Genomic DNA, 21,237 nt, shown 5'->3' with positions numbered 1-21,237 from the left:
TAGCTTTCTCTTTTTTCCCCAAATATTCACATCAATGTTTGTTGCTCCAAATGTATTAGGGGTTTTTATTGTTCTTTAAGCTATGTCATGATTGGAAACAAATGGTTGAAACAGATTTTTTAAAATTTAGTTCATTTTGGATTGGTTTTTAGATACTATGTAGATTTGTCACTGCCTCGTGATGTTTTACCCACTCAGAAATCTAAAGTATTTTACTCTCTTCAGTGAAGAATTTTTGGAGTCAGGAGCATTTTTCCGAACTCGGTGGCATGTAAAATGATTTATTCTCACATATTAACTTGCTTATTCAACAAAAACTTACTGAGCATTTGCTATGTGCTGGGCACTGTTGTAGGTGCATGGGATAAACCAGTGAACAAGTCAAAGATCCCTGCCCTGATGGAGCGTCTGTTCCGGTGCTTGGTGTTTCTCCTCTTCTCATCCCGCACTGCCCCGTCACCTCCTTCACGTGCTCCCTGATCCAGAGCTGCTCCTTCAGTGACATCAGCTGCTGACCTCTGAGCTCCAGACTGAACTCTGGTGCTTCCAGATTTCAGCATATAAGAATTAGATGTTTATCAGTGACTTATATATCAAATTATATTTATTTTTTACTACTTTCCTAATTTAGAATATTATTTCCCTTCCGTATTTTCTAACGGAAATTTTCAAATATATACAAAAGTAGAGAAAATGATATTATGAACCCCCAAGTCCCCATCACTTAGCTTGATTTTCCTTCTATACCTTTTTTTTTAATAAGAGCTTTATCAAGATATAATTTATACACTGTAAAATTCATCCTTTTAAAGTATACAATTCAGTGGTTTTTGATATAGTCACAGAATTGTACAACCATCACCACCATGTTCCAGATCCTAGTTCATGAAGTATCAGTACCTCATTCCTTTTTATTACAGAATAAAATTCTGTTTTAAGTATATACATTTTTGTTTATCCATTTGTCAGTAGATGGACTTCTCCATCTTTTCAAGGGTTGAAATGATCTTAGTTAGATCTTAATGTAAAGTGCAAAACTGTAAAACTTCCTGAAGCAAACATAGGAGAAAATCTGCACGACCTGGGATTTGATGGTGAGTTTTTAAATACGACACTATAAGTACAATCCATGAAATGAAAAAATGGTGAGTTGGGCTTTATTAAAATGTAAAACGTCTGCTCTGCAAAAGATGCTGACAAGACAATAAAAAGACAAGTTGGGTACTAGGAGAAGATATTTGCAAACACCTATGTGGTAAAGGACTTGTATCTAAAATATACAAAGAACTGTTAAAACTCAACAATGAGAAAACAACCCAAGTTGTTGAATTAGTGTATGTTGTGCTGTGTATATTCCCAACAACAAGAAGTAAATTACTAAAACAACAACAAAAAACAATTAAAAATGAGCAAAAGCTCTGAACAGAAACCTCACCAAAGAAGATATTGTTCCTAGTTGCCACTGAGTTGATTCTGAGTCACGTCGACCCTGTGGGTGCAGGTAGAACTCCACCCTGTGGTTTCCAAGGCTGCGACCTTTTGGAAGCAGATCGCCAGGCCTGTCTCCTGAGGTGCTCTGGGTGGTTCTGACTGCCAACCTTGCGGCTTAACCATTTCTACCACCCAAGGACTCCAGAGAAGGTATACTACTGACCAATCAGGATATGAAGAAATGCTCAACATTATTTTTCATTATTTAAGTGCAGATTAAAACAACAAGGAGATACCACTGCACACCTGTTAAAAAATCCAAAAAACTGAATACCTGCTGCTGGCAATTTGCAGGGCAACAGAAATTCTCATTCGTTGCTGGTGGGAATGCAAAATGAGCATAATTCCCACAGCTTAAGTGTGGGCTGCACTTTCAGCCAGGCCCTCAAGGCTCACATCAATAGTGATAAGGTGTGTTGATGGTATGTATAATGTCTTAATATGATGTGACGAAAGGCACTTTAGCTCTGTGGTCTTCCTCCCAAAAACGCATTGTTGTTGTTGATTGTTAGGTGCTGTCGAGTCGGTTCTGACTCATAGCGGCCCTGTGTACAACAGAACAAAACACTGCCCGGTCCTGTGCCATCCCCACAATTGTTGCTATGCTTGAGCCCATCATTGCAGCCACTGCATCATTCTATCTCATTGAGAGCCTTCCTCTTTTCCGCTGACCCTGTACTTTACCAAACATGATGTCCTTCTCTAGGGACTGATCCCTTCTGACAACATGGCCACGGAATGTGAGACGTAATCTCACCATCCTTGCTTCTGCGGAGATTCTGGCTGTGCTTCTTTCAAGACGGATTTGTTCATTCTTTTGGCAGTCCTTGGTATATTCAATATTTTTCACCAGCACCACAATTCAAAACCATCAATTATTCTGTCTTCCTTATTCATTGTCCAGCTTTCACGTGCCTGTGAGGCAATTGAAAACACCGTGGCTTGGGTTAGGCACACCTTAGTCTTCAGGGTGACGTTTTTGCTTTTTAACACTTTAAAGAGGTCTTTTGCAGCAGATTTACCGAATGCAATGAGTCATTTGATTTCTTGACTGCTGCTTCTGTGAGTGTTGATTGTGGATCCAAGTAAAATAAAATCTTTGACAACTTCAGTCTTTATCATGATGTTGCTTACTGGTCCAGCTTTGAGGATTTTTGTTTTCTTTATGTTGAGGTGTAATCCATATTGAAGGCTGTGGTCTTTGGTCTTCATCAGAAAGTGCTATAAGTCCTTTTCACTTTCAGCAAGCAGTGTTGTGTTATCTGCATATTGCAGGTTGTTAATGAGTCTTCCTCCAATCCTGATGCCTGTTCTTCATAAAGTCCAGCTTCTTAGATTATTTGTTCAGCGAACAGATTGAATAAGTATGGTGAGAGGATACAACCCTGAAGCACACCTTTCCTGACTTTAAACCATGCAGTATCCCTTTGTTCTATTCAAAGGACTGCCTCTTGAGCTATGTACAAGTTCCTCATGAGCACAATTAAATGTTCTGGGATTCCCATTCTTTGCAATGTTATCTGTAATTTTTTATGATCCACACAGTTGAATGCCTTTGGCATAGTCAATAAAACACAGGCAAACATCCTTCTGGTATTCTTTGCTTTCAGCTAGGATCCATCTGACGTCAGCAGTGGTATCCCTGGTTCCACGTCCTCTTCTGAATCCAGCTTGAATTTCTGGCAGTTCTCTGTATACATAGTGCTACAGCCACTTTTGAATGATCTTCAGCAAAATTTTCCTTGTGTGTGATATTAGTGATATTGCTCAATAATTTCCACATTCTGTTGGGTCACCTTTCTTTGGAATAGGCATAAATATGGATTTCTTCCAGTTGGCCAGGTAGCCGTCTTCCAAATTTCTTAACATAGACGAGTGAGCATTTCAGTGCTGCATCTGTTTGTTGAAACATCTCAATTGGTATTCCATCAATTTCTGGAGCCTTGTTTTTCCCAATGCCTTTGGTGCAACTTGGACTTCCTCCTTCAGTACCATCAGTTCCTGATCATACACCACCTCCTGAAATGGTAGAACGTCAACCAGTCCTTTTTGTATGATGACTCTGTGTGTTCTTTCCACCTTCTTTAGATGCTTCCTGCATCACGTAATATTTTCCCCATATAATCCTCAATATTGTAACTTGAGGCTTGAATTTTTTCCTCAATTCTTTCAGCTTGAGAAATGCTAAGTGTTTTTCCCTTTTGGTTTTCTAACTCCAGGTCTTTGCACATGTTATTATAATACTTTGTCTTCTCGAGCCACCCTTTGAAATCTTCTGTTCAGCTCTTTTACTGCATCATTTCTTTCATTTGCTTTAGCTACTTGACGTTCAAGAACAAGTTTCAGAGTCTCGTCTGATATCCATTTTGGTCTTTTGGCCTGTCAGTTTGTGTCATACTGTGGGGGCTTGTGTGTGGGTGTGATGCTAGAAGCTATGCCACCAGTATTCAGGTACCAGCAGGGTCTACTCACGGCGGACAGGTTTCAGCTGAGCTCCCAGACAAAGACAGACTAGGAAAAAGGACCCAGCAGTCTACGTCTGAAAAGATTTAGCCAGTGAAACGCTTATGAATAGCAGCAGAACATTGTTTGATGTCGTGCTGGAAGATGAGCACCTCCGGTTGGAGGGAACTTAAAAGACGACTGGGGAAGAGCTGCCTCCTCAAAGTAGAGTCAGTCTTAATGACGTGGATGGCATCAAGCTTTTGGGACCTTCATTTGCGGATGTGGCACAACTCAAAATGAGAAGAAACAGCTGTGAGCATCTGTTAATAATAGGAATGAGGGGTGTAGGAAATATGAATCTAGTAAATTGGAAGTCATCAAAAATGAAATAGAACACATAAAGATCAATATCCTAGGCATTAGTGAGCTGAAATGGAGTGGTATTGGCCATTTTGAATCAGACAGTCATATGGTCTACTATGCCAGCAATGACTAATGGAAGACGAAGGGCTTTGCAGTCATTGTCAAAAAGAACATTTCAAGATCTATCCTAAACTATAATGCTGTCAGTGATAGGATAATATCCCTACGCCTACAAGGAAGACCAGTTAATATGACTGTTATTCAAATTTACGCACCAACCACTAAGGCCAAAGATGAAGAAACTGGAGGTGTTTACCAGCTTCTGCAGTCTGAAATTAATTGAACATGCCATCAGGATACATTGATAGTTACTGGTGATTGGAACGGGAAAGCTGGAAACAAAGTAGAAGGGTCAGTAGTTGGAAAATATGGCCTTGGTGATAGAAATGATGTCAGAGAATGCATGATAGAATATTGCAAGACCAATGACTTCTTTGTTGCAAATACCTTTTTCAACAAAGTAAATGGCGACTATACACACGGACCTCGCTGCATGGAATACACAATAATCAAATCAAGTACATCTGTGGAAAGAGACAATGGAGAAGCTCAATTATCAGTTAGAACAAGGCTAGGTGCCCACTGTGGGAACAGACCATCAATTGCTCATATGCAAGTTCAAGTTGAAGCTGAAGAAAATCAGAACAAGTCCATGAGAGCCAAAGTACGACCTTGACTATATCCCACCTGAATTTAGAGACCATTTCAAGAATAGATTTGACGCATTGAGCACTAATGACCAAAGACCAGACAAGTTGTGGAATGACATCAAGGACATCATACATGAAGAAAGCAAGAGGTCATTAAAAAGACAGGAAAAAAAAAAAAAAACCCACACATTATTGCAATCTAATCATTAGAAAAACATCAATCAAATCCCAATTGAGGGATGTTCTAGAAAATACCTGACCGGTAATTTTCAAAACCAACAAGGCCATCATAAATAAGAAAAGTCTGAGAAATTGTCACAACCAAGAGGAGCCTACAGAGAGGTGACGGTTAAACGTAATATGCTATCCTGGATAGGACCCTGGAACGGAAAAACAAGATTGAAAAAAAACTGAGGGAATTTGAATAAAGTATAGAAGTGAGTAATAATAATGTATTAATGCTGAGTCACTGATTCTGACTAATGTACCATGCTTAATGTAGGATGTTAATAACAGGGGCAACTGGGTGTGGGATATACAGGAACTCACTGTGCTATCTTCACAGTTTTTCTGTATGTCTAAAACTGTTCTAAAATAGAGTTTATTTAAAAAAAAAAGTAACCTTAGTTTTTGGAGACTGTTATATTCAAAACACATAAGCTTTGCATGTTCTTTCTTAGGCCTCTAAAAAGAAGGTGTATATGCTGTATAACCTACAGCCAGACCGGTCTGTGACAGGTGGAGCCTGGTACAGTGACCAGGATTTTGAATCTGAATTTGTAGAAGTGCTTAACCAACAGTGTTTTAAATTCCTACAAACCAAGGTAAGGCAAAAGAGAGGAAACACCACTGTGAATTGTTTTAAAAAAATTTCTTCATAAACAATGTTTAATCTTGTTTCATGTGTCAATCATATTTTATAGGAATTGAAAATACTGAAATTGGAAATTTTAATAAACAAAATATGTTCTGCTTTTGGTTTGACTGTGTAAACTGTAATCAGAAAACACTTACCAGTAGTCTTACTGCGATTTCTCACGCCTCTATCTCTATAGGCAGAAACAGCACGAGAAAGCAAACAGAATCCGATGATACAAAGAAATAGTTCATTTGCTTCATCACATGAAGTGTGGAAATATATCTGTGAATTGGGGATCAGTAAGGTCAGAAGTCCATTTCTAACCTGTTAATATAATTTTCATCTTTTCTTTACTCTTAATCATTGGAGTGTAGTTTACAGTGTATCCCACACATATTTGCCCCAGAACCCTTTTTCCAAGTGATACCTGTGAATGTTCTACAGACCCATTTTGTGAGAATACATTTTAAGCATTTGGCAAAGGCAGTCGTTGCCAGTGGGCACTGTCTGAACTGTTCTTAAGCTTGGAACTTAAGAGCAGCAGACTGGAGGCCTGACAGTGCATCTCACTACCAAGATTCCTGTCCGTTCTTGACTTTCTCAGGAATGTTTCAACATACGTGCAGAACATCAGTTGTCATTTATTGGCATTTTCCTGCTTACTAGATGTAAGTGGTGGTATCAGCAGCTTATTTGGAGGACCTATACCTAAGGCCACTGTGCCGGATGCTTTCTATGATCAGCAAAGAAGCTTTAGTGGCCACATGGACAAATCCTTTTCATTTCCTGGGCCCTAGATTTCTCATTTATAAAACCTAGGAACTTGGACCATTTGATCTTTATAGTACCTTTTTGCTCCAGCATTCTGTAAATCTCCGTCAAAGTCTTGTCAAAGAAGTGTTACTGTATAAGACCGCTAGATTTTACTTAGGAGGGAGAAGACATCAGAAGGCGTCAGACTCACCTCGAGGTTAGAGTTGTCCCCTACCTTCTCAGTGATTTGTGCTAACTTGACCATCGCTCAGCTTCTTTGTGCTTTAGTTAGATTATTCCTCTCTAGCATGATGCTTCCGCATTTCACCCTGTACTGTTTGTAACACCATCCAAAGATGGCTCCTTGTCCTTTTTGTGTCCTCTCTAATGCATCCCTTTTTTAGGTAGAGTTGTCCATGGAGGACATTGAAACCATCCTGAACACACTCATTTATGATGGGAAAGTGGAGATGACCATCATCGCTGCAAAAGAAGGCACAGTTGGCAGTGTAGATGGACACATGAAACTGTATAGGGCAGTCAGTCCAATCATACCACCCACAGGCTTGGTCCGGGCCCCCTGTGGACTCTGCCCGGTGAGTTCAAGTGGTTTTAAGACACCAAGTGCAAATGCCATATAACAAAGCAACCACACCCAGCTTTCTTCCAACTCTTAGGGTTGGCCGAGAGCTGCTCAAACTTCTGCGTAACCATAATGAACTGACCTTAACTGACTAAATCATTGCCTTGTGTTCTTTCTTGGAGTAACCAGGTTAAGGAAATTTGCATTTTCTGCTCTTGGCCCTGAAATGGATATTTTTTTTTGATGAGGGCTAATTATTTAATCCAAGCAGGGAAGGAAATGATTTGTTGAGTACCTACTGTGGGCCAGAAATGTTCTTGATAATTCTGATTCAAGGTCTCATTTAAATTATCACTACGTCCCTAAGAGCTAGTGGTGTTACCTCCCTGGAGAGTGAGGGAACCAAGGCTTAGGAATACTTAAGAGCATACAGATCAGAAGTAACCAGGATTCAAACCCAGAGATAATGTCCTTTCCCCTGCAGGCTGCCTCACTCTTCATGCTTTCATTCCACAGATAGTTTATGATTGCTGACCATGTGCTATAGGCACTGAGGATACAGCAGTGAGCAAGAGACTCTGCCCCAGCTTTCGTGGCATTTGTGTTCTTGGGTGCTAGTCAGTGCTTCATTTCACTAAAACTGTACTGGCCCTTGTCTGTATGCCTAAGCTCTCAGTGCCATGGTTGGAACTGCTAGGAAAAAGGCTGCATGTTGAGAATCCTGTTTAGCACTCTTCTCAAAAAGGAAAGTAGCTAAACATGAAATGTTTGGTTAGTCAAATGAGGTCATTCATTTTCGTAGGTCTCCCTTGTATGTTACCTGCTGATTCCCTTTCACCCAAGGAGCAGTGGACATGGTCATCTTAATGCTACAGTAAAAGGCCTCTCCTCACTAACTTCATGATCACCAAGCAGGTCCTATTACAGGACTCTTAAATATAGTCCTAATCCCTTTCAATTTGGAATCTTTTTTTTTTGTTAATATTACTTTAAATAAATTGTTGGGTCTTGGATATCTTGTTAACAGAAATTTTAGTTGTAGTTGAGATTTGATTTAAGACTATACCTGTAATGTAATAGTTTAAAAACTTCAGTTTGATCTTAAACTGTTTTTTGTTTGTTTGTTTTTAAAGGTTTTTGACGACTGCCATGAAGGTGGTGAGATTTCACCATCTAACTGTATTTACATGACAGAGTGGCTCCAATTTTAATAGAGAGCTATAAACTTTACTGACATTTTGCAAATAAAGTTACTTTGGGAGTAAAGGATTTCATTCGTGATGGGGCATCCAAGTCCCTTGAAAGCAGACTTCACAATGATGGATACAGACTTGCTGCCACAAAAACGTATCTTGTTATTTATGAAGACTGAATTCATGTTGGTAGAGCAGCCAATAGAATATGAAGCAGATAAGGTCAGTAGTGAAAACCATTCTTTTTTCAATCAATAAAATACTCTGAAGCTCTGGAGAACCACATCTTAAAGCTTTCAAGAAATTTGGTAATGGCTAGAGCTTAAAATGCCGATTTCAAAGTTATTTATAAGGACTTCATTGTTTGTTTTTCTATTTGTTTTCTATTTTACTCAGTGATTACACTGAGAAGAAATTAAGAGTAGTGGCGGCGGGAATGGCAAGGGCCGTCCGTGCCAACTGGGGACGTGGCTGTGGGGAGAGTAGAAGGAACATCCCTTTTCCGTACGGTATTAATTCCTTTTTATGTCAGAAGTGTTCCTTCAGAGGATTATGCCACCGTACTTACCTCAAACTGTGATGACGACGTTGCCAAGGATGTGTTTTCAGTATGTAAATATTAATTATCATTCTCACACTAAAAGGAGTGTTTTTATTGCTCTTTGTTTCATAAAGTCTCATAAGTTTTACTCTGTGGCTCAGTTGCATTATTTCCTGGAATTTCTTCCTACATTCTTACTTAATGTCTAATCATTTAACTAACACTTAAAATAATCCACTGCTTGACCTTAGATTCCTTTTTCCTTCCCTATTCTTTTCTAAACATCATGCCGTAATACATCCAGACTGCATGCAAACTGGTTAGAAAGCCATTATAATTTTCCTCAGTTTTCATTGCACTCTCAGTTCCAATCTTTAGCCATGTAGCAAACACTATGTTTATCTGACGTATTGTTGCACAGAAGTTGGCTTTAGGAGTTTTTATGATCTTGGCTGTTGTATTTTCACTTTGTAGTTCCTCTTAAAGGTTTCTGTATCCAGGTCAAAAGCATGGGACCAGTAGGAAGGGATTCATGCTCGGGTGCCACTGAGGCCTGTGTTTCAAAGCTAGTTTGGAGATACCCTAAGGGGACAACATCAGAAGTTCTATTTTGAAATAAGTAGGATCAGTAAAATAAAATTCAGCTCAGTAACCGGTATTTAAGAATCATAAATTCTGTGGCCAGCTCTTTAAAATGATCATTTGATGGTACTAGCTCTTTGAAATGAAGATCATATTGCATTAGGTGTGTATAAGATACAGAAGAATCTGGGAGCTTGAAACCACAGAGGGATTTCCTTCTACTCCCAGTGGGAGGTGGAATGGCGAAGAACAATGTCTCTCCTTCCTGTGACCTTCCCATCACAGAGATGGGCTACTTAACAGAGTCTTCATAAGGAAGGTGAATCTGGAGGAGCCTTAGAAGTAGGGAGAAGGAGTGAGTTTATGTTTTAAATAAAGACTTGGCATTATGTCTTCATAACCAGAAATTAGTTTTAAAGCTTACAACCAGTGGCTAAAACATCAAAGTTCTACTTGCCTCATCTGAATAAAGAGAACTTTCAAACTTTTTTCCCATAGCATGTTTTTCATTCTGAATATTAACCGATGGAGAAAAGAAACAATAATTTTGAAATACAGCACCTCTGATGTAGAGTTAAATGGATTGTTTATCTTAGAGGAGTAAATCGTGACCAAAAAAAAAAATTATGGGGACTCTAGACTTATCAACACCAAAAAATCATTTTAAGTCCCACGCCTTAGAGTTTGATTTCCATTCAGCAGTAGGTATTTTGGTCACCTGAGAATGGATATTCCCTAAAGTATGATGAGGCCCATCTATGCTTAATAATGATCCGTAGAGAATAAAACATAGAATCAAGGAGCCCATGGTTCAATGGTTTTAAATGAAATGTTTATGTGGGATTCTTCCATGTAACTGCTCTGATCTTAGTTTGGAGAGAAATGAATTCTGTAGACCCCTAATTCTGATGGTCAGCTAAGCAAACTAATCAAACAAGTAATTTCAGACCACCTTTACTTTGAACTGTTATCATTACTAGACACTGGGTGAAGGAAGAATATAAAATACGTGTCCTAGGCCAGTATTACCCATTAGAACTTTTTACAGTGATGGGGATATTCTGTACCTGCCGTCTAACACCGTGGCCACGAGTCACATGTGGCCGCTGAGCATTCAAAATGTGGTGTGGCTAGTGCGAAGGAAAAACTGAATTTTTAATTTTATAGTGACCTGTGTCTGGTGGCTACCACACTGGGTAAAAAAAATAAAAATTTTTTAGCATGGGCTAAATCTTAATTACTACTATAGGAAAGATGATTATCAGAATTATTTCTCAATTGTATATATTTATTTTTGTCTGGAAAGGAGACTAACAAAGTATTGTAAGCTTAGAAGTTTGAGGTTTTTTTTAAAAGGACTCAAGAAAACAGGGCAGAGAGTAAGTAAAGCAATTACCAATTCCAAATAATTCAAAAAGAATCAAATGTTGATTATAGGCTTGGCTAGAGCAATGTTAAACAGCCTCTTTATGAAAATTATTACTCAACTGATTTATCTAATTTGTTTTTCACTAACTTGTCAAATAAAGGTCACTTTAAATCTTTTTTTTTTTTTAATAATATTTTATTGTGTTATCGGTGAAGGTTTACATAGCAGTTTAGGTTCCCATTGAACAGGTTCTGCACAAGTTGTTTAGTGACACTGGTTACATTCTTCACAATGCACTAACATCCTCGTTTTCGTTTTGGTGGCTCTGTTTCCATTAATCTCATTTCCCTGCCCCCTTACATTCTCATCTTTGTTTTAAAGTAATTGATTTTTTTTTTTAATTGTACTTTAGATGAAAGCTTACAGAACAAACTAGTTTCTCGTTAAACAGTACACATATTGTTTTATGACATTGGTAACAACCCCACAACATGTCATCACTCTCCCTTCTCAACCTTGGGTTCCCTATTACCAACTTTCCTGTCCCCTCCTGCCTTCTAGTCCTTGCCCCTGGGCTGGTGTACCCCTTTAGTCTCATTTTGTTTTATAGGCCTGTCCAATCTTTGGCTGAAGGGTGAACCTCAGGAGTGACTTCATTACTGAGCTGAAAGCGTGTCCGGGGGCCATACTCTCAGGGTTTCTCTAGTCTCTGGTCAGGCCAGCAACTCTGGTCTTTCTGAGTTAGAATTTTGTTCTGCACTTTTCTGCAGCTCTATCTGGGACCCTCTGTTGTGACCCGTTAGAGCACTCAGTAGTGGTAGCAAGGCAAGATCTAGTTGTATAATTGGTGATTTTTTTAAAGGAGCACAGTACTTACAGGTGATATTTTTTATTTTGTGAGCCAGTCTGTTCTTGAGGTACGACCTGACCTTGGGTTAGTTTCAGTTCAAGGTTTAAAGAGTATCTCAGGGCAATAGTCTTGGGAGTCCTCTAGTTTCAACCAGTCCAGTAAGTCTATTTTGTTTGGTTGGATTTTTTAGGCATTTGAGGTTCTGTTCCACATTTTTCTTCCATTCTATCAGCGTCCATCTATTGTGGCTTTGATTAGAATAGTCAGTAGATAAGGCCATGGTTTGTATAGACCATTTGTTCGGTAGACTAGTTTCTCCCTTAAATCTTTGGTTTTCTTTCTCTTTCGCTCTAAACAAGTAGAGATCAGTAGTATTTTTTTTTTTTTTTTGTGTGTGTGATAGACTTAATTTGCTCAACCTAATGTTCTTCAGGTTCATCCATGTTCCAAGATGTTTTGTGAACTTGTTTTTATCACTGAGTATATTTCATTGTATGTATGTACCACATTTTACTTACCCATTCATCTATTGACGGGCAAGTAGGTTGTTTCCATCTTTTTGCTGTTATGAATAGTGCTTTGGTAAACATAGGTGTGCGTGTCCATTCATGTCACTTCTATTGAATCCCTAGAATGTATACCTAATAGTGGAATTGCTGGGTCATATGACAGCTCAACCAGTTTTTTGAGGAACCACCAGACTGTTTTCCACAACAGCTGTACCATTTTGCAATCCCAGTAGCAGTTGATAAGGGTTCCAATTTCTCCACATCCCCTTCAATACTTGTTATTTTCTTTTTTTTAATTTTAGCCATCCTAGTTTTTTTTTTTTTTTTAGTGGGAGTGAAATGGTATTTCATTGAGGTTCTGATTTGCATTTCTCTGATGGCTAATGATGTTGAGCATCTTTTCATGTGTCTGTTGGCCATTTGAATATCCTCTTTGGTGAAGTGTCTGTTTATGTCTTTTGCCCAGTTTTTGATTGGGTTGTTTGTGTTTTTGTTGTTACGTTGTAGAAGCTTCCTATATATTTTAGGTATTTGACGCTTATCAGTAATATCGTGCCCAAAGATTTTTTTGCCAGTTTGTAGGTTGTCTCTACTCTTTTGATAAAGTCTTTGGATGAACATAAGTATTTAACTTTTATGAGGTCCCAGTTATCTGTTTTGTTTTCTGTTGTTCGTGCATTCATTGTAGTGTTTGATAATCTATTATTGAAAAAAATTAGGCCCCAAAGCTTTGCTCCTATGTTTTCTACCAAGAATTTTATGCTTTTAGATTTAACATTTGGGTCTTTGATCCATTTTGAATTGGTTTCTGTGTATGGTGTGAGGTATGGATCTTGTTTCATTTTTCTGCATGTGGAAATCCAGTTTTGCCAGCACCATTTATTGAAGAGACTGTTGCTTCCCCATTGAATGGATTTGGCTCCCTTGTCAAAATCAGTTGACCATAGATTTTTGGATTTATTTCTAGATTGTCAGTTCTTTTCCATTTGTCTATGTGTTTATCATTAAACCGGTACCATGCTGTTTTGCTTACTGTAGTTGTGTAATATGTTTTGAAGTCAGAAAGTGTGAGGCCTCCTACTTTGTTCTTCAAAATTGCTTTGGCTATTTGTGGTCTCTTGTCTTTCCATATAAAACTGAGGCCTGCGTTGTATCTATATATAGATCACTAGGATAATACTGACATCTTGACTATGTTGTCTTCTAATCCATGAGCACAGAATGTATTTCCACCTATTTAGGTCTTCTTTAGTCTTTTACGGAAACCCTGGTGGTGTAGTGGTTAAGTGCTACAGCTGCTAACCAAAGGGTTGGCAGTTCGAATCCACCAGGTGCTCCTTGGAAACTCCATGGGGCAGTTCTACTCTGTCCTATAGGGTCGCTATGAGTTGGACTTGACAGCACTGGGTTTGTTTTTTTTTTTTTTTTTTTTGGTTTTAGTCTTTTACAGCATGTTTTATACTTTCCATTGTATTAGTCTTTCACATCCCTGGGTAAGTTTATTCTTAGATATTTTATTCTCTTAGATGTTATTGTAGATGGAGTTGTTCTCAGTCTCCTTTTCAGATTTCTCAGTGCTGGATTGCTGGTGTATAGAAACCCACCTGATTTTTTTATGTTGACCTTGTGTCCAGCAACGTTGTTAAATTCCACTATTAGTTCTCGAAACTTTGTAGTACATTCTTTGGGATTTCTTATATGTAGGATCATGTCCTCTGTGAATAGAGATAGTTTTACTTCTTCTTTTCCCTTTTATTTTTCTTGCCTTTTTGCCCTGGCTAGGACTTCCAGTACAGTATTGAAGAGGAGAAGCGAGAATGGGCATCCTTGTCTTGTTCCTATTTTTAAGGGGAGAGTTCTCCATCGAATATGACGTTGGCTGTTGGTTTTTCATAAATGCCCTTAATCACGTTGAGGAGCTTCCCTTTTATTCCTATCTTTTTAAGAGTTTTATAATCAAGAAAGTGTGCTGGATTTTATCAGATGCCTTTGCTGCATTGACTGAGATGATCGTGTGGGTCTTTTCCTTTGTTCTGTTAATATGGTATATTACACCGAATGATTTTCTAATGTTGAACCTGCCTTGCTTTTCTGGAATAAATCCCACTTTATCATGGTGTATAATTCTTTTAATATGCTATAGGATTCTGTTTACTAATATTTTGTTGAAAATGTTGGCATCTATAGGATGTTGGTCTGTAGTTTTCTTATGGTATCTTTGTCTGGTTTTGGTACTAGGGTGATAACTGGCTTCATAAGAAGTTAGGGTGTATTCCTTCTCCCTCTATTTTTGGAAGAGTTTGGACAGGATTGGTATCAGTTCTCTAAATAGTGGATACAATTCCCCAGGGAAGCCATCTCGCCCTGAACTTTTCTTTTTTGGGAGTCTTTTTATTACTGATTCAATCTCTGAGTTTGTTATAGGTCTGTTGAGGTCTTCTACTTCCTTTTGAGTCAATTTATGTAGGTTATGTGTCTCAAGGAATTTGTCCGTTTCATCAGAGTTACTGATTTTGTTGGAGTACAGTTGTTCATAGTATTCTGTTATCCCTTTTGCTTCAATTGGGTCAGTTGTAATATCTCCACTGTCATTTCTTACTTTGGTTATTTGTGTCTTCTGTTTCTTTGTAACCCTAGCAAATGGTTTGTCAATTTTATTTATCTTTTCAAAAAAACAGTTTCTAGATTTGATTCTCCCTACTGTTTTCCTGTTTTCTCTTTCACTTATTTCTGCTCTGATCTTTATTATTTATTTTCTTCTAGTAGATTTGGGTTTAGTTTGCTCTTCTTCTTCTAGTTCCTCAAGCTACAGGATCAAACTATTTGAGTTCTTTTTTTTTTTTTGCATGGCAATCCAAATAATTGAACTACTAATGCTAAGTTAAGTTATACAAAATTGCACGACTTTAATTAAGGCTTTTAGTTTACATTTGACCCCCTCAAAGTAGTTGTAACATTGGGTTGGTCAGTTTAAATACTGTGGCTCCCTGTTGGGTAGACAAACAATCTTTACACCCAAACATTAATGCACAGAAGGAACAACGCATTGTTAAATAAAACAGCAGTAGTTACTGCAGCAAAGTCCCTTTAAGATGTTGTAGGTTTAACAAAGTTGGAATGCTGGCACCGTTGAATTGGCAACAGTTTTTCAGACCTGGCTCAGAGCTACAATGCATTTAGTGTATTAAAGCAGCTGATGTGACGACTTTTTGCGGGCCTTCCCAGGCGCAGGAGTTTTTCTGTTAATTTGCCGCAGCAGGTCATAAAAGATCTCATTAACATTTGTTTTTGACTTTGCAGAAGATTCTAAGAATGCACAGTAGTTCCACTATCATGCTAGATTTTGACCTTGTTCCTTTCCTACAGCTCTTTCATCTTCTAAGTCCCACTTATTTCCAACCAGAATCATTGGAACACCATCAGTGTCTTCAACTCAAAGAATTTGTTCTCTCAGATCTTGCAGATCATTAAAAGTGGACCATGTTAGGGAGCAGGAGAGCAGTGAGATGCAGACCCCAAATTCTCACAAGACCAGACTTAATGGTCTGACTGAGACTGGAAGGACCCCAGTGGTCATGGCCCCCAGACCTTCTGTTGGCCCAGGACAAGAACCATTCCAGAAGCCAACTCTTCAGACATGGATTGGACTGGACAATGGGTTGGAGAGGGATGCTGGTGAGGCATGAGCTTCTTGGATCAGGTGGACACTTGAGACCCATCTCCTGCCTGGAGGGGAGATGAGAGGGTGGAGGGGATTAGAAGCTGGTGAAAATGGACACGAAAAGAGAGTGGAGGGAGAGAGCAGCCTGTCTCATTAGGGGGAGAGTAAATGGGAGTGTATAGCAAGGTGTATATGGGTTTTTGTGTGAGAGACTGACTTGATTTGTAAATTTTCACTTAAAGCACAATAAAAATTATTAAAAAAAGAAAAAAAAAAGTGGACCATGCTGTGATGGAATAAACTAATGCAAAGCCTTGTCCATTTATCATGTATGAATCCCTCATTGCTGTAAATTGTTCCATTCCTGCAGTCTCCAAGGTTTCAGGCACACACTGTTGTGCATCTACTTCAACTTGCATTTTTTAATTTCCATGAATTCGCATGTTTTCTAGTTTTACTTCTGCTGTTAATTTCTGTCGCTTTGAGTCGGAATCGACTTGACGGCACTGGGTTTGGTTTTTTTTGTTAATTTCTAATATTTTGTGGTCAGAGACAATATATAATTTGTCTTTTAAAATTTGTTGAGACTTGTTTTATGGCCTACTACATTGTCTATTCTGGAAAATGATCCATGTACACAGGAGAAAAATGTGTATTGTTCTGATGAAGGGGTGTTCTATATATGTCCATTAGGTCTGATTGGCTTATGGTATCAAGTCCTTTATGTCCTTACTTATAATCTTTTAAGATGTTCTGTCCAGAACTGAAAGTGGTGTATTGACATCCCCAGCTACGACTATGGAGTCGTCTTTTACTCCTTTGATATCAGTCAATATTCGTTTCATATTGCGCAGTGGTTAAAGTGCTCAGCTGCCAACCAAAAGGCCAGTGGTTCAAACCCACCAGTCGCTCTGTGAAGAAGATGTGGTGGTTTACTTCTGTATAGATTTCAGCCTTTGAAACCTATGGGGAGTTCTCCTCTTTGCTGTCGGGTCACTATGAGTCAGAATCAACTTGACTGCAATGGATTTTGGGGGGTTTTGATGTTAGGTGCATATATACTTAAAATTGTTATGTCTTCTTACGAATTGACCCTTTTGTTGTTATGTAATGTCCTTTACTTCTTACAATAGATTCTAATTTAAAGACTATTTTCTCTGGTATCAGTATGGCCACCCCTGCTCTCTTGTGGTTACTAGTAGCATGGAATATTCTTTTCCATCCTTTTATTTTCAGTCTATTTGTATCTTTGTTTCCAAGGTGTATCTCTTGTAGGCACACCCTAGATCATGGTTTTTTAATCCAGTCTGTCACTATGTCTTTTGAATGGGGAGTTTAGACCATTTACATTTAATTACTAAAAATGAAATACCTCCTTCATTCTGTGATTGTTTTTTCTGTGTCTTACATCTTTATCCCATTATTTCCATATTTGTTATTTTTTGTGTTTTGCTGCTTTTTTGGTGTTGAGTCTTTTTGATTTCTTCTTCCTGTGTATCTTCTCTATGTTATTTACCTAGTGGTTAGCACACATATTACATTGAACAACTTACAATTCTAACAACTTATTTCAACATTTAACATACAAATAAGTGTCATGGATTGAACTATGTCCCCCCAAAATATCTGTCAACTTGGCTAGGTCATGATTCCCAGTCTTGTGTGATTGTCTTACCATTTTGTCATCTGATTTTCCTGTGTGTTGTAAATTCTGTCACTATGATGTAATAAGATGGATTAGTGACAGTTATATTGATGAGACCTACAAGATTAGACGGTATCTTAAGCCAGCCTCTTTTGAGATATAAAAGTGAGAAGCGAGCAGAGAGACATAGGGATCTCAGACCACCAAGAAGGCAGTGTTGGGAGCAAAGCGTGTCATTGGGAGCTGAGGTTCTTGTGCTGAGATGCTTTCAGACCAAGGGAAGACTGATGACAAGTACCTTCCTCCAGGGCCAACAGAGAGAAAGCCTTCTCCTGGAGCAGGCGCCCTGAATTCAGACTTCTAGCCTACTGGACTGTGAGAATAAACTTCCCTTTGTTAAAGCCATCCACTTGTGGTATTTCTGTTACAGCAGCTATAGATGACTAACATAAGTAACATACATTAACATTCTAAATTCTACTCGTGATTTGCTCTTCCTTCCCCCCTTTCTGCTGTTGTCTCCAGTTACATCCCTGTAGATCCTATATCTGATAGGTTTAGTTTGTATTTATTATGCACTTGATGTTATATTGCTTGTGGAACTTTACTGAATTTACTTACTGAAAACATGGTATACTCGGTCCTTGTATTTGTCCATGTTGTTACCTTTTTTGTAGATTTCTCCCTCCCTTCCCCTTTCCCATGTGCAGGTTCAAGTATTTATTGTTCTTTCCTTTCCATATGAAGGACTTCCTTAAGCAATACTTGCGGAGCAGGTCTGGTAGTAACAACTCCCCAGAGCTTCTGTTTATTTGGCAATGTCTTGATTTCCCCCTCATTTTTGAATGACAAGTTTACTGGGTAAAGAATTCTTGGCTGACAGTTGTTTTCCTTCAGTACTTGGTATATGTCACTCCATTGTCTTCTGCCTTCCAGGGTTTCTGAGGAGAAAGGCCACACGAATTCTCATGAATCACCCTTGATATATGGTGCCTTTCTCTTGCATGCAGAATTCTCTCCTTTTCTTTGGTTTTTAAGAATTCTGTTACAACGTGTCTTGTTGTAGACCTCTTTGCAGTCCTTCTCCTTGGAGTTCACCTAGCTTCCTGGATTTGCAGGCTCAATGACTTATTCAGGTGTGGGAAATTCTCTGTGATTATCTCATATAAAATTCTTTGTGTCTATTTTACTACCTTGTTATTCTGAAATTCCAAAAATCCTAATATTGGATTCCTTAATTGAATCCCACAATTCCATTTGGTTTTGTTCACTTTTATCTGTTCTTGTTTCTCTTGAAACTTGATAATTTCGGTTATCCTGTCTTCTAGTTTACTTATTCGGTCTTCTGTCTGAATTTGTTGTTGAATGTTTCTCTTGTATTTTCTAGTTCATTTTATTCTTCAATTCCAAGATTTTTTTTCCCCAAACTCCTTAATGAGTTTCTCATTTTGTTTTATGATTTCCATTAGTTTTCTGTGTTCACTGCTTTCTTTTAACATATTTAACATTGTTGTCTCAAGGTCTTCTATTTTTCCCATTACCTGGTCTCCACAGAAATTTCTGCTTCTTCATGGTTTTCTTTTGATTGGGCCATCTTCTCCTGTGATCTTGTATGTTTTATAATTTTTTGTTGAACATGGGGCATTTTAAAATCTTCATATGATAATCTGGGACTCAAATTTTTTTTTTTTCCCTGCATTTTTTTTAATACTTATTCCACCTTCTTCCCCTAAATTCCACTAGAGTACACTCTGGCCCTTTGGTTCTTCTAGCACTAACTGAGTCTAAAGTATTTTATGTATTTATTTTGTTAATATAGGGTTCTCTGGAATCACAGGTTTTAGGCATTTTGTAAAATTTTGAGTTTCTGGGTCCTGACTCTAGGTGGTTTTCCCTGAGATGGCTGACATTACTGGGGTGTGAAGTTTTCTTTGAGATCTGTAAGGTAGATATGTCTTTTCCTACAGGACTGCAACACTGTGGTGGGCTTCCCTCTAGTATATCTGTGTAGGTGGGGCATGTCTTTTCCTCTGTGGCTAATTGCACTAGCAGGGAGGGGGCTTTTCCACTGGCCATGAGCAGATGAGTAGAAGGGGTGGAGTGTGGCTTTCCTGAGGCAGGATGGAGGTAATGCTTTATGTCGTTACTGCACAAGCAGTCCCGAGCAGCCTCTCCAATGTGCGTGGTTGTTAGGTAGGTGGCCAGTTGTTTCTCACTGGGTTGCCTGTTTGATGTACTTTTCTCATCCTGGCCTGCAAGTGGGTCACCTGTATGTTCTGTGGCACTGGGTCCTAATGCCCACATGTCTTTGGTCTCAGTGAGACTCAAAAGCACTCACCTGGAGGCGGAGCCAAGATGGCGGACTAGGCAGACGCTACCTCGGATCCCTCTTACAACAAAGACACGGAAAAACAAGTGAATCAATCACATACATAACAACCTACGAACCCTGAACAACAAACACAGATTTAGAGACGGAGAACGAACTAATACGGGGAAGCAGCGATTGTTTCCAGAGCCTGGAGCCAGCGTACCAGTCAGGTACGGCACAAGCACAGAGAGCGGCTCCACCCCCCTGAACTAACCCCGGGAGGGGGACCAGCCGGTTCCACGGGCGGCGTGGGACGCAGCCGGTAGGAGAAGTCCCCGGGAGGCAGTGACTGGTCTTGGAGCAGAAAGAGCAGCGTCCGAGGCAGGGAACCATCCCGCAGGGATTTGGACTGGACGCAGGTACGGCATAAACACGGAGAGTTGCTCCACCCCCCTGAACTAACCCCGGGAAGGGGACCAGCTGGGTCGCGCGGGCAGCGTGGGACGCAGCTGATAGGAGAAGTCCCTGGGAGGCAGTGACTGGTATTGGAGCGGGGAGAACAGCGTCCCAGCCGGGACACTCGGTCACGGCACAAGCACGGGGACCTGCTCCACCCATCTGAACTAACCCCGGGAGGAGGCCCAACTGGTTCTCAGGGGCGGCATGGCCACGCGGCTGGAGGAACAAGAAGTCCCCGGGAGGCAGCGACTGATTTTGGAGTCGAGAGTGCACCGTCCCAGTAGGGGAGCCTTGACGCTGGGCGTGGGGCTGGAAGCGGAGGATCTGACTGTGAGTCCAGCGGGCCAGACCCCCCGGGGGCAATCTCCACACAGCCAGCACACATAGGCGACGCGCCCCGCAGGAGTCTCAGATATAATAGTCATTTCAAGCAAGACAAGCAACTCTGGCTATATTCTGAAGTGCTACTCTCCTATCTCTCTGTTCCCTCCCCCACCCTCCCCAGGCAGCTTCATTAACATCTGAATAGCCTGAGCCAGAGGGAGAACTGATAGGGATCTGACTGCATTTTTTTTTTAGCGGATTTTCTGAAAAAACTAGTTTCCCAGTGATGGCTCGGAGACAACAATCCATATCAAACCACCTAAAGAAGCAGACCATGACAGCTTCTCCAACCCCCCAAACAAAAGAATCAAAATCTTTCCCAAAAGAAGATACAATCTTGGAATTATCAGATACAGAATATAAAAAACTAATTTACAGAATGCTTAATGATGTCACAAATGAAATTAGGATAACTGCAGAAAAAGCCAAGGAACACACTGATAAAACTGTTGAAGAACTCAAAAAGATTATTCAAGAACATACTGGAAAAATTAATAAGTTGCAAGAATCCATAGAGAGACAACATGTA

At 39.5% G+C, this 21,237-nt stretch overlaps 1 protein-coding gene across 2 annotated transcripts in view; it reads left to right on the top strand.

Moving 5' to 3' along the window:
* POLR3F (RNA polymerase III subunit F) overlaps positions 1-19,861 on the top strand; it is a 29,697-nt gene extending 9,836 nt beyond the window's left edge. For both annotated transcript variants that reach the window (XM_003411780.4, XM_064275741.1), the window contains 4 exons: positions 5,690-5,833; positions 6,065-6,172; positions 7,026-7,217; positions 8,338-19,861. In XM_003411780.4, coding sequence (XP_003411828.1) covers positions 5,690-5,833; positions 6,065-6,172; positions 7,026-7,217; positions 8,338-8,415 — 522 coding nt within the window. In that variant the 3' untranslated portion in view covers positions 8,416-19,861. The remainder of the gene's footprint in view (positions 1-5,689; positions 5,834-6,064; positions 6,173-7,025; positions 7,218-8,337) is intronic.
* The last annotated feature ends 1,376 nt before the right edge of the window (positions 19,862-21,237 follow it).

Source organism: Loxodonta africana, chromosome 24 (genome assembly GCF_030014295.1).
Source record: "Loxodonta africana isolate mLoxAfr1 chromosome 24, mLoxAfr1.hap2, whole genome shotgun sequence".
NCBI classification, from domain to species: domain Eukaryota; kingdom Metazoa; phylum Chordata; class Mammalia; order Proboscidea; family Elephantidae; genus Loxodonta; species Loxodonta africana.
This window is presented reverse-complemented; position numbering and strand designations above follow the sequence as displayed.